Source organism: Sorex araneus, chromosome 4 (assembly GCF_027595985.1).
Source record: "Sorex araneus isolate mSorAra2 chromosome 4, mSorAra2.pri, whole genome shotgun sequence".
Classification (NCBI taxonomy): domain Eukaryota; kingdom Metazoa; phylum Chordata; class Mammalia; order Eulipotyphla; family Soricidae; genus Sorex; species Sorex araneus.
This window is the reverse complement of record NC_073305.1, coordinates 195,313,381-195,326,205: the sequence shown is the minus strand read 5'-3', so window position 1 is coordinate 195,326,205 and position 12,825 is coordinate 195,313,381. Positions and strand designations below refer to the sequence as shown.

At 57.3% G+C, this 12,825-nt stretch overlaps 2 protein-coding genes across 2 annotated transcripts; both read right to left on the bottom strand.

Moving 5' to 3' along the window:
* Window positions 1-5,858: 5,858 nt before the first annotated feature.
* Window positions 5,859-7,441, bottom strand: MBLAC1 (metallo-beta-lactamase domain containing 1). The gene has a single exon (XM_012934686.2). It carries the CDS (start codon window positions 7,234-7,236, stop codon window positions 6,472-6,474), a length of 765 nt encoding a protein of 254 aa, XP_012790140.2. The 5' UTR covers window positions 7,237-7,441; the 3' UTR covers window positions 5,859-6,471.
* Window positions 7,442-7,870: 429 nt separating this feature from the next.
* CNPY4 (canopy FGF signaling regulator 4) lies at window positions 7,871-12,746 on the bottom strand. Its single transcript, XM_004617211.2, has 6 exons — window positions 12,545-12,746; window positions 10,360-10,486; window positions 10,177-10,273; window positions 9,661-9,783; window positions 9,080-9,197; window positions 7,871-8,806 (listed from the first exon to the last, which is right to left on the bottom strand). Exons 1-6 carry the CDS (start codon window positions 12,657-12,659, stop codon window positions 8,640-8,642), a joined length of 747 nt encoding a protein of 248 aa, XP_004617268.2. The 5' UTR covers window positions 12,660-12,746; the 3' UTR covers window positions 7,871-8,639.
* Between the last annotated feature and the right edge of the window lie 79 nt (window positions 12,747-12,825).

Below are 12,825 nucleotides of genomic sequence, written 5' to 3'. Positions count from 1 at the left end.
GCTCCTCTCACCGCTGGGCTCAGGAGCCCCCGGCAGCCCCCCAGAGCAGCCCCGCTGCTGTCAGCCCTGAGCAGAGCCGGCAGGGGCCTGGCCCCGCTGCTGCTGCTGCTGCCCCTGCTGGCCTCCCTGCTGGACGGTGAGTCACCGGACAGGGGAACCCAATGGGGTGCGGCGGACACCTAGGGGATACTACTCTGGGGGTGCGTGGAAGAAACAAAGGGCTGCCCTGGTGCTAGGTCACCCTCTCTCCCCCTGTCCCCTAAGTCTGGACAGAGGACACTGATCAGATGGACGGTCCTGTCCTGCCCGGGGACATGTGGCCCGAGACATGGGGCTCACACTTCTGTGTCTCTCCTCCCAACCAGCTGCCCCTGCAGACTGCGACACTGGCAGTGTCTTACAGCCAGAGCACCTGGAAGCCCCCGAGGGCGGATCCGTCCGCATCTACTACATCTTTATCCTCAGGCCTTTACCTCAGGAGAATCCTGAGGTGAAGATAGGCTGGAGGTGGAAGCACTTCCATGGAGATTTCATCTACAACCAGACTCGGAATTGGACCCATGAGGAGTTCAAGGGCCGTGTCCGCATGGACTGGTCACAGGACTACACCAGGGGTGCCCTCCACATCTGGAATCTGCGGAGGGAGGACACGACCACGTACTTCTGCCAAGTGACTCTGAACACAAAGAGTTGCGGGAAACAGGAGTTTCAGTCCATCCAGGGGACCAAACTCAGCATCATCCCAGGTGAGCCATCTGCTAGGGCCAGCCTCTATCCTAGAACCGCCTTCTCATATTCTCCATTTCAGTTACATTTCTGCAGAATTTTGTCATCTCGAAACAAAATTTTTTGGGCCGGAGACAGTGGGTAGTACAGTGGGCCTTGCTTGTGACTGACCCGGGTGTTGCGTGAATGTTCGTGCAGTCGGAGGCGCTGAGATAGGAACGCGGAAGAAATGCCTTGATTGGAGGACTAAGGCTCGCTCTGGCTCTTAGCAAAGGCAGAGGGCCTCGTGGACCTCCTTTTATTTATCATGGTACCCCTAAAGGGCGCAGTACAGTGACGTCACCAAAGGCATCAAAAGATGTTACAGGAAGAACATTGAGGCAACATTATTTCCTTGTATCCGCAGGCCAGTAATCTAGGCCTCCGGATAGAAGATGCAAAACCAAAACTGAAACCTTCCTTGGGCTAAAAGCACTTGGATTTACATCCCAAAGACAAACCGGCCCCACACCTGAAATCTACATCCCAAAGAGTAGGCTGGGCCAGAGCCTACAATTTACAGTATCAAAGGTCAGGTCTGGCTAACACCATCTGCATGTCAAAGACCAGCCAGGCTTCTGTGAGAGAAGGAAAACTGCCTCTGAAATTATTTCCAGTGTGGAAGTCAATGTGGAGGTCTGGGTCTGTTCAGCAGGGAGAATCCTTCATAGGGCGCAGCCGAAAGAACAGACGCAGAGCCCGGAGGAGGGAGAAAAGGCCTTTATTCTATGGCAGTTACAGTATTTATACCTCCCTGTTGGGAGGAGGTGGTGCCAGGACCCCCAACAGAAATGCAGGGTGTGGCATGGGATTTAGCTAGTAATAAACAAATGCTGATAGGATAAAATCAGTAGGATTAAGAGTGGCAACCTTTGCTAGGTGTGGCATGGGGTTAGCTAGTGATTAAACAAATAGTGACAGGACAAGATCAGTAAGGTAAAATGGCTCCCTACATTCCAGAAGGCAGCTGAAAAGGGGAAAATATTCCTGTCTGCAGTATAGTGTCCCCAACACCCGGGTTCAATCCCTACTACCTCATATGGTCTCTGACATCACCAAAAGCGATCCCTGAACACAGAGCAGAAGGAAGCCCTGAATGCCTCCAGGTTTGCTCGCTGCTCGCTCCAGCCCCAGGACACGATTCTTGACATTGGGGACTGGACCGGCTCAGCTGTGCACAAGAAGCGCCTCATCTGCTGGCCTCTCTTTCCAGCCCTTAGCTGCTCTTTGATTCTGGCTTTACTTTAAAAAAATGTTTTTATGGAGCAACGGTACAGCTGGGAGGGGATTTGCCTTGCATGTAGTTGACCCAGGTTCAATCCCCAGCATTCCAGATGGTCCCCCGAGCACTGTCATGAGTGATTCCTGAGTGCAAAGCCAGGACCAACCCATGAGCATTTCTGGGTGTGTGATCCCCTTAAAAAGCCTACATATATATATATATATATATTGGTGGGTGGGAGCAATAGTGCAGTGGGGAGGTTACTTGCCTTACATGTGGCCAACATGATCACCAGCATCCCATCTGGTACCCTCAAATTCCTTAATGCAAAGCCAGGAATAAACTCTGAGTGTTGCCAGGTGTGGCCCAAAAAAAACAAAAAAAGAAAGAAGAAAAGAAATAACATTTTTACGAAAATTCCACTGCACTACAGTATTGTGTCATGTGGTGTCGTATCTTGAAAGTTGTATTGGAATATCAGCATCAGAGTCCTCTGGGCCTCCTGAGGAGAATCTGCTGATGTCCTGTGTCTCCTCAGCCCAACCTGAAGCTGGCCTGGATGTGACCAACAGCACACAGAACCCGGGGCCCCTCATGCTGGACACTGTGGTCGCAGTCACGGTGACCGTTGCTCTACTCAAAATCACCATTTTGGGGCTGATCTCCTGCCTCGTGTGGAAGAGAAGCCAAGGTAGGCGGTGCCGGGCCCTGCCCCTCCCCGGCCTCCCACTGGGTCACTCCAGCTCCTGTGCCAGGAAGACAGGCAGAGGCGGGCAGGGGCCGGCTGCTCCCTGTGAAACCGTCAGCCGGTCAGCCAGGTGTGATCCCAGAACCACGGGGTCCACTGAACCCTGAGCACCACGGGGACACACACACACACACACACACACACACACACACATGCATGCGCAAGCAGAGATACACATACACACTCAGAGATAGATATGCAGACATACAAACACAGACACAGATACAGAGATACAGAGATAGATACACATGCGCGCGTGCGCGCTCACACACACAAACACACACACACACAGCCTGGAGATGGGTACTGGGGAGACCGAGTGCCCTGCGGTGTGGGTGTGCGGGAACCCCCTTCTATTCCCCAGGGTGGCTGCGGGCAGTGTGGCGGCTCCAGAGGCTGCTGAGGTGCTGGGGGGTTGTGTTGCCCCCCATGGGGGTACACGATTACTGTACGAGTGGGTGTTTACTGAGATGGGCCCCCAAGGCTTTGAGGGAGGGGGACCCCAGAGGTTGTGAGGGGAGGGGAGTAGGGTTCGGAGTGGCCTGGAAGGGCTCTGAGAGGTTCCTCATGGGAAGGTGTGGGCACAGGGCAGCGTCCAGCTGTGAGTGTCCAGAAGAGAGAGCAGCGGGCAGGCAGCTCCACAGGTCTGGTCAGGGCAGGAAGCAGCAGTGCCGAGACAAAGGTGGGGGCCCCTCTCACCCCTGCCTCCAAGAGGGGGAGGAGGCAGGTACAGGGGTGCAGGGTGCAGACAGGGCTCCTGATGGGCTGCAGGGACAAGACAAGGGCGGCGGGGGGGGGGGTTGCGGGGGGAGCCTCGAGCCCTCCCCTGTGGACTCACATCGCTACTATGTGGCTGTTGGGGGTGTGGGGAGGGAGGGGTTCTGGTGAGTCAGAAAACAGGGTTTGGGTGGGGTACAGCGACCACCAGGACACATTGCCTGTGGCCAGAAGAGGGGACAGCCACCCTGCCTGACCCTTTCTCTTTTGCTCTCCCCCCGGCTGACACCTCCCCCACCCTCCCCTGCTCTCAGCTCTCAGACTCATGCCAGGCCAGGGAACAAGTGTCCATCCCAGACTGGCCCCAGGCCACCCTCATCAGCACCCCCGCAGTCCCCTGTGGTCTGGGCTGTGCTCCCCGAGGCCGGGATGGAAGAACTGGGGTTCCTCCGGAGCTCCTCCAAGCCACGCAGCCAGTGAGCCGTCAGCTCAGACCTCTGTGCCCTTTGCCCTCTGCAGGATCCTGAGACGGAGCCAGGGACTCTGCTGGACACAGCTGCCCTGACCACAGCCCGGTGTCCAGCACCCCACAGGAAGAATGAATGCCTGCATCTATGGAGAACAGTGTTGGTGCCCAACAAAAGCCTAAGGATGAGTCTTGGACGCTGCCCTGAAAGCAGGAAGCAGAACAGGAATGAAATGGCCGAGCCTAAGCTTGTGAGTCTGATTGATTTGGAAAATGCCAAAGGGACGCTCTGCGGCCAGCAAGTTCCCGCAGCACAAAGAAGCAGCTTCCCCTACTCCCATGTCAGACCTAGATGTAAACATCCTCTCCCGTTTCCCACAGACCTGAGGTGTGAGGAAGTCCTGACCTATGGAGCCTTCTGCTCCCATGTTTTCTTCCGGGAAATTATAAGGGACCATGTTTTCCTTCCTGGATATTGTAACTCTGCCTCATAAATAGGGCAAAACAATGTATACTTTGATACATTCTCATCCTGTGCCTCCATTCCTTATTTTGATTATTTTTGCTCTGTTGAATTTCATTGGAGGTGGTTACAATAAGACAGCAAATAAAAGGAGACTGAGCCGGGGGCTCTTGGTCACAGAACTTGAGTGAGACTTGTGATCCTCTGTGAAAAACTTCTGTCCTGTTCTTTAGTTCCGTGCCTCAGACTTTACGGAATATTTGCACAACAGAATATAGCGGGAGGACACTGCAGGAATGAGCAGCTCATAGAAAGGGGGAGACCAGGGCCCAGCACCCAGGCTGCCCTGCCCGTTGCTCTTTCCTGGCCCCCACAGACCGAGGTTGTCTCTCGGAGTCTGAGCGGAGGCTACAAGAAACACCTCGGGCTCCCCTTGGCCTTAGGTCTGTCCTATTCCAGCTGGGTGTGACCCAGAGACAAAGAACGGGACACAGGGATGGGTTTCAGACCCCAGTGATGCATGAGCATTAGGCACCTGCTTTCTCACAAGCAGGTCCTCCTGCTGCCTCTCCCAGGCTCTCTGTCTTCTTCTCCATCCTAAGAAACGTTCTCACGCTCTGTCTGGGGTGCTGAACTAGGTCCTGTTTCGGAGGGTTGCAGGGACCAAGGACTGCCTAAAATGCCCCTGGGGTTTATTCTGCCCGAGGATTCCTCTCTTCCTTGGAGGAGTCAAGCTGGGACTGGAAGACTGCTTCAGGGTGTTAGAGCCCCTGGAGGAGTAGGAGGGGGAGCAAAAGGAGAAGAGGAAGAAGAGGAAGAAGGGAGCAAAAGGAGCTCACTGACCAGGTCACCAGAACACACCTACCACTGACACCAGCGTGGACAACCTCGAGACAGACCCTCTGCCAAGCTCACAACCTTAAACTTCTAACTTAACTTTCTCAGCCAGCCGGATATAAGCCCCAGCCCCAACCTGATAGTTAAGACTGGGGGGAGGTGGGTGGAATCACACAAGACCACATCTTTGCTCTTCCTGAAGAAACCTTTCTCATATCAGCCCTGAGTAACTGGCCTGAGTGGCCAGCACCCAAATATGGGTTCTGTGAGTCTGGTCACCATCCATTCACAGACCAAAAGCTGGTGTCTCAAAAGCATCCCAGAACCCTCCTGTGCCCTTCTGGGGCCTGGCATAGCAACAGGGCCTCCCCCGCCCCCAGGCCAAGCCCGCCTATCTCGGGCCTCCATAGCGGCTGCTCCTGGGACTGGAATTGCCTCTCCCCAGTCTGTAGGTCTCCTCCCACTCAGTTCTCAAGCTTCTGCTCCCCTGCTCCCAAGACGTTCTCCCAGAGCACTCTAAAGGAAGACCCCCCACCAGGCCCCCTTCCCGCTGGATCCTTCTTTCCCCCTCAGTCAGCACAGGTACTTTCTCTCTGATTACTCGGTAAAGTCACCCGGAGGAGGGACAGCCGTTTGTCCCTCACTGTCCTACCCTCCTTGGCTAGAAGTGGCTGGAATGTTTCAGGTGTTGAAAGGCTCTTCGGTATTGAGGGAATGATGAACGGGTGGGGGTACAAGGCTGATGATGGTGTTGTGTGTGTATACGGGGCACACCTGGAATTGCTCAGGGATCACTCCTGGGCAGAGCTCAGGGAACCATATGGAATGCCAGGGATTGCACTGGTCAGCTGCATGCAAGCCAAATGCCCTCTCAGCTGTACCATGGCTTTCGGTGGTGTGTGCTGTGGCGGGCACCTTCTGTCTGGAGCACCCTAAGAGAACCAGCTGGCCAGAGTATCGAGGGTCCGTTCTAGCCCACTATATTTGCAAGATTCGCCCCGTGGTGGCTGTGGAGCAGGACGGTTGATGGTTTCCAGTTTTTATTTTTAACCACACCCCCATTTTACTAATGAGGTTCCAGAAGAGGGGACATGGGCCAGGCCAGTCCTTGGTCTCAGTTTGGTGATGAGAGTGGAAGAGGGCTTGGTCCTTGCAGGAGACCTTGAAGCTCTCAGCTGACTCCCGCTGCACTGCTCGGCCTCTGCGCCTCCTGGTCCTTAGTTCCTGAAGCAGAAGCGGGGTCCCCTGGCTCCTCAGTGCCCAGAGGCGACGTCCGTGTCTCCGGCTCCCCTGATCACCCTGAAGGGCGCCCCATGGCCGGGAACCACCACGTCGGCGGCGGCCAGGACCCTCCTGCGGCTCCGCTCCTGCGCCACCGGGTCTTCGCTCAGCGCCCGCCACGACTCCTCGTCCCCCTGGCGCTCGAACACGTCGCCGGCCACCACCACGGTGCCCAGGGCCGTGCCCTCCACCACCACGCTCACGTCCCGCTGGCCGCCGTGGCCCGGCGTGGCCCATACCTCGAGCCCGGGTCCGAGCTGCAGGGGCCGCGCCTCGCTCAGCGCGTGCGGGAGGTAGCAGCCCCCGGGGAGGCACAAGTCATGCGACACCAGCAGGGTCGCTCGGGGGAACAGCCCCAGGTTCCCGACGTGGTCCGAGTGCCCGTGCGTGCCCACCACCAGCCCCACGTCGCCCGGGCCCACGCCCTGCCCCGCCAGGGCCCCCAGCAGCGCCTCGCTAGCCCAGGGGCCCCCTGTATCCACAAGGATGGGGCCGCCGGCCGCCTCCCGCAGCGCCTCCTCCGCCTCCGCGCTCTCGGGCCGGGCCGATCGCGGGCCGACAGCCGGGGCCCAGGCCCGGGGCAGGACGAGGGTCACCGAGCCGTCCGCCCGTACTGCACCGCCCGCACCCTCGGGTTCCGCGTAGCCCCGCAGCAGAACCACCACCGAGTAGGGGTCGCCGGGCACCCGTAGCGGGGCCTCCCCGGGCAGCGGCTCAGTCCGCACCGGACAGTTCATCGCCGGAGAAGGGTGCGCTGGGCAAAAAACGCGGGCCGCGGGTGCCTGCCCAGCTCTCCGAAGTCGCAGCCCCGCCCCGCACTGTCCACCGCCCTCTCCTGTGCACTCAGAGTGGTATCGCCCGCCCTTCCCAATATGGCGGCGCCCGCTCTCCCGTGCACGTGACCCACCCGTCCTTCCGCCTCCCTCGGGTCGCGTGCTAAGCCCTCACCTCAGCCTCCCAAAGGGACCTTGCTCTTTTTCTAACTCTGCCTACGACTTGTTTAATCACTTCTCACAGGTCTGATCTTCTTTAGGGAGGACGGAAAGGTCCGAGGAATTTTGTCCTCGGCGAGATCCCGTAGGGGGCGGGCGGCGGCCGAAGCCACCCTACACTTGGAATTTCACTTCCGCCACACTTTGGACACGCGCTGAAGAGGGCCGCCCTCCACTGGCCACTTTAATGATGGTCTCAGTTGGGGTCCATTTTAATGATGGTCTCAGCTGGAGACCACTGGATGACTCCTTAGGCTGCAGGTTTTTTGTTTTTTCAGTTCGCTTCAGTTATTTTGTTTTTGGGTAACACCCTGCGGTGCTCAGGTCTGACTCCTGGCTCTGCACTAAGAGATCACTCCTGGGTGGCTCCGGGGACCATATGGGTTGCTGGGGATCGAACCTGGATAAACTTCGTGCAAGGCAAGCAAGTGCCCTATCCGCCTGAGTTCCTTCGCTTCTAACAGAACCCTGGCTAGTAACCTGTTCTTTTCCAGTTGCAACGATCACCTGTGTGAGCATGGCAGTTTGGAACTCTGGGCCCAGGTGATATTTGCAAAAGTTTACTCAGGGATATAGAAAATTTGGCATCTGTCAAAGTACATGATGACCCCTTCAGTGAAACAGTTATAAAGTAGCTCAAGTATCTCCCCCACCTAAATTGCCAACATGACCCCTTGTCCACCCATCCTGCCCCACTTGTTGACATTTTGCTGGCACTGCAGCTCCTGGTAGGTGTGTTGCTCTGGAGACTGTTTCATCTGCTTCTTTGTTTCAGGGTCTAGAAACAGACCTGCAGGTGGGCGGAGTATCTTTCCCAAGGCCCTGGTGCCCACGCTATCATGCACCTCTGGGGGGATGGCAGGAAGGAGATAGACAGGCAAAGCTGTTATCACGCACACCTGATAACTAAGGGGTGAGCGAACAGGCTGGAGACACATCTGCTGCTCCCTCCTCTCTTCCCGAGGCCTGCCACCCTGCACCACCAGGACCTAGCCCAGACCACACGAGGGAGAGGAGCTTCGAGCACTGGGCTGGGGTCACTCACACAAGCCCCTGTACACTGCAGAGGCTGTGGCGGAAGGAGAGCTCAGACTTCAGAGGCTTCTTCACCAAAACCTTTGCCCCTTCTGGTGGCTCAAGAGCAAGGGTCAGAGGTCTTCTGGGTCATGCTTGGAGAGGCCTGGCTTGTTGGTCATCTTTTCCTCTTCCTCCTCCTTATCATCATCATCATCATCATCATCTTGCTCCTCCTCTTCTGTCTGCACTTGCCCATCTGTAATCTTCTCCTTCCCCGTCCAGCTTTCCTGCAGACACCCTAGGTTGGGTGACATAAAAATTGATGAGGGCCAGAGCCACAGTACAGCGGGTAGGGCTCTTCTCTTGCACGTGGCCAACCCAGATTCAATCCCCTACATCCCATATGGTTCCCCCGAGGCAGGAGTGCTCCCTGAGTGCAGAGCCCTGAGTAAGCCCCAAGTATTGCCGGATGTGGTCCCCAAATAAACACACACACAGAACCCAGCTGATTATTCGCCAGGGGACAGGGAGCTTGTGGCTTGGCAGGGAAGGGATCAACACACGCACTTACCGGTGTCAGCTGCTGGGAGCACGTGGCGCTCACAGAGAAACTGCTGCAGGGGCTGTTCCTGATGGTGGAAGTACCAGTCTCCCACGACGTCCTCGAACTCCTCCAGCATGGTCTCACACTGGCCAGAGGCAAGGGCAGGTGGGCCTCCACCCTGCCAAGCTCTGACCATCCTCCCTGCCTCCCTACCCCACCTGACTGGCCCAGAAGGGGAGGTAAACCAGGAGGTTAGAGTTATACTGAGACAGGTGATCCTTGTTCACTGGACAATTAAGGGGTGAGCTATCAGGCTGCAAATGTGTCTGTTTGGGCGGGGCATGAACTAGCCCCGACTCTGCCAAGAAGGTGATTCAATGCGGAGTCTTGGGCTCCTGGCCAGAAAATGGGAAGCAGCACTATCCGTGGCCCCCAGCCTGGCACGGAGCCGTGGGCAGCCTACCTTCCTGTGGGCATCCTCGCTGTGCTCCCTGCCCATGGCCGAGGTCTCCGTCCTCCTCTCCCTGCTGGGAGCTGGCCGCCCCCTAGAGGCCCTCGTTTCCCTCTGAGGGTCCCTTCCCACCTCCCTGGCCAGTGCAGTGGCCTACCTGCTTCTTGAGGAAGGTGACCTCCACGCTGGGCTCGTCCCACAGCTCCAGAGGGATCCCCAGATCCACCTTCACCCCTTTCTCCACCAGGCCCTTCAGTGTGGTCATGGTCTGGCTCTGTCCCTGGGGATAGACAATGGGATGGACATTGGGATCCACTCATGCCAGCCCCTCTGCCTCTCCCTTCCCCCTTCCAACATGAGAGCCTGGTGCACTGGTACCGTCCGTGGGGTGTTGAGGGGGGGATGCTGACAGGGAGGGGCCATGCCGGAGCAGAGCAAGGGTTATAGCTGGTCATGCCGGGTTAAAACTCTGACCTTGAGGGCTGGAGCGATAGCACAGCCGGTAGGGTGTTTGCCTTGCACATGGCCAACCCGGGTTCAATTCCCAACATCCCATATGGTGCCCCAGCACCATCAGGAGTAATTCCTGAGTGCAAAGCCAGGAGTAAACCCTGTGCATCGCTGAGTGTGACCCAAAAAGCAAAAAAAAAAAAAAAAAAAAAAAGACTCTGACCTTGGCATATCTGAGCGAGCCCTTGCGCTCGGCATGGACGCTGTAATCCAGGATCTTCTCGCACAGATTCTCCAGGGCCTCCTCCAGCCTCGTCTCGCTGTGGGAAGAAGTAAACAGGCTCCCGAGATGCTGCTGGAGCAGCCAGGACACCGTTGGGGGCGGCGGAGGAGCTCAAAGACTCACGAGACACTGTACGGGATGTGTCTCTTCCTCCTGCCTGTGTCCAGGACCTGGCCCAGCTCCAGCACCTCTCGGGATCGGCCGGTGCGACTCAGCTCTTCCTGCAGCTCCAGGCTCAGCAGCTTACACACTAGAGTCAGTGGGACGAGAGTCACATGCGCACGGCACTGTTCATTCTGCGGATGAGCCTGATGCGTCTGTGGAGCCAGACTGACCAGGCTGGAGTCTGGACTCAGCCGCATCAGAGCCGTCCCCGCCCAGGACATCTCTCCTTGAGAGGATGTGACAGTCCCCCAGTCACTGTAGTGCAGTGAGGATCAGGCAGGGGCCAGAGAGATGGCACAGTGGGTAAGGCGCTCACTCGCCTGAACTTTGGCTGACCCGGGTTCGATCCCCAGGTGCCCCATGTGCTTCTCCTGGCACCACCAGGGAATGATCCTGGAGCACAGTGCCAGGAGTGAAGCCCTGAGCACAGCTGGGTGTAGCCCAACCCCCCTGAAAACAAACCCTCTAAACCAGCTGGATACGCCAGGCACAGAGTGAACACTGAAAAAACATTTACTGCTGTTCCAGTTATTTATTGAGCCCCTTCTGTATGCACCGTGATACAGAGCAGTAAGATGTGACTCCTTAGTACAGCAGGTAGGACATTTGCCCTGCATGCAGCCAACCCAGGTTTGATCCCCTGGTATCCCATACAGTCCCCCGGGCACCACCAGGAGTCATTCCTGAGTGCAGTCCTAGGAGTAACCCCTGAGCATATCAGAGTGTTGCCCAAACAAATAAAAAAGAATGATTCTTTATCCATATGGCAACTGCCTGTGACAATCTGGTTTGATGGGTTCCAACGGAAGGGTTAAGGCTGAGACAATACCGTTAGGAATTCCATATTCACTCCATCTTCTTTAGGGGTTTATTTGCAGTGCTGGGGATCAAACCCAGGGGCTTACACAGGCAAGGTAGGTGCTCTACCACGGGGCCACACTCCCTGCCCCACTCGGGGGTCACTGACTTCCTGCCAAGCAGCAAGTAAACCTCGGTGCCTGGTTCCATCATCGCATCATCCCAAAGCAGAAGCAGCGAATGAACGAAGCACGGGGACAAGGAACACACGTGTTTTAAGTGTGCCAGGCCATACCCCAGAGAACTCAGGAGACGCCGGTGTGCTCCTTCCCGCCGAGGGGAGAACAGGATAGAGGGTGGGGACAGAAAAGGGGGCAGCCAAGGGAGGTGACATCCCAACGGGATCTGGAAGAAGCAAATACAAAAGGGAGAAGGTCACTCGGGGCAAAAGTGGAAAATAGAAGCGAGAGGAGAATTCAGTGTAGCACAAGCAGGGAGGACCGGGACCCAAATATAAACTGTGTTTGGATCACAGAGGGAGAGAGAGCCTGGAGCAAAGACGGGTCTCATTTAGGATTAGGGAAAAGCGACAGACTGTGGGGAAGGAGCCGCGCCATCAGGGGCAGGTCCTGAGCACCAATAACAACCAGTACCTGGGGTTTTCAGGACAGAAACTAAGGAAGCCAATAAAACAACCAGGGGCCCTGGGCACAAGCTGGCTCAGCTCCGGATGCCCCCTGCCAGCGGGGCCCCACGCAGCGAAGATGCTTCTCACTGCAAAATCCACACAGGACACACCTTCTGCAAAACCACGAAAGGATGGGGACTTGCTCCCCTGGCTCCTTTCCTTTACGAGCTTCCAGGGCTGCCTGACTCACCCCCAAAGCCCTCTGGGAGAACGTGGGACCTGTCATTTGGGAGCGTCTGCCCGGGTGGGGCAGAGGAAGTCCACAAGGGCCAGGTGTCACACCCCCGCTCCTGCAGACTCCCGACTCGAGTCTGGTGACTTGGGGGCAACAAGCACCAGAGATGCGGGCCGCCCTGGAAGCAGCGAGTCTCCAAACTACAATTGCCACCAAGCACTGGGCGCAAGCCAGCGAGGAAAAGCGGGCGCGCTCTCCTGGGATTATCTCCTGGGAATTGGAGCGCCCCGCTGGGGGCGCGGAGTCGGGCGTAGCGTCGTGCTTGCCCTCCTTTCACCCCGTTCTAGCTGTCGAATCCTGCCAAGCGCCACCAGAACCTCCCTTGGGTCTTTAAAGAGTTCCACGTTCACGTCCCACTGGTTCCAGCCCAGAAGTGGGCGGTGGAGCCGAGGGATGCGAACGGGGAGTAGCTTCTTAGATACCTTCGCATTTGCTGGGCAAGCGTTCCGTGTCCTCGTCCTCCTCCTTCGGCGCTCCAGCCCAAGCACCACAAACACCTAAAATGAAAAGCAACCTCCCCAGCCGCACAGGACCCATGGCAAACGGCCGTCCGCCGACTTCCACCCCTAGCCTCCAACTTCGGGAAGACGGCGGGCCCTTTAAATGCCGAGGCGGCGACGCCAATTTCCCTCCCGCCCGGCCCCGAAGGCGCACGCGCAGCGCCGGCCCCCGGCGGGCGGGACCTGCTCGCCTCCCCGCCCGG

Coding starts and splice junctions, on each gene's coding strand:
- MBLAC1 (XM_012934686.2), bottom strand. CDS start 7,236: ATGAACTGTCCGGTGCGGACTGAGCCGCTGCCCGGGGAGGCCCCGCTA.
- CNPY4 (XM_004617211.2), bottom strand. CDS start 12,659: ATGGGTCCTGTGCGGCTGGGGAGGTTGCTTTTCATTTTAGGTGTTTGT. Junction 10,487..12,544: donor CTTGCCCAGCAAATGCGAAG/GTATCTAAGAAG, acceptor CACTGACTCTAG/TGTGTAAGCTGCTGAGCCTG. Junction 9,784..10,176: donor GCTCGCTCAGATATGCCAAG/GTCAGAGTCTTT, acceptor GTCTATCCCCAG/GGACAGAGCCAGACCATGAC.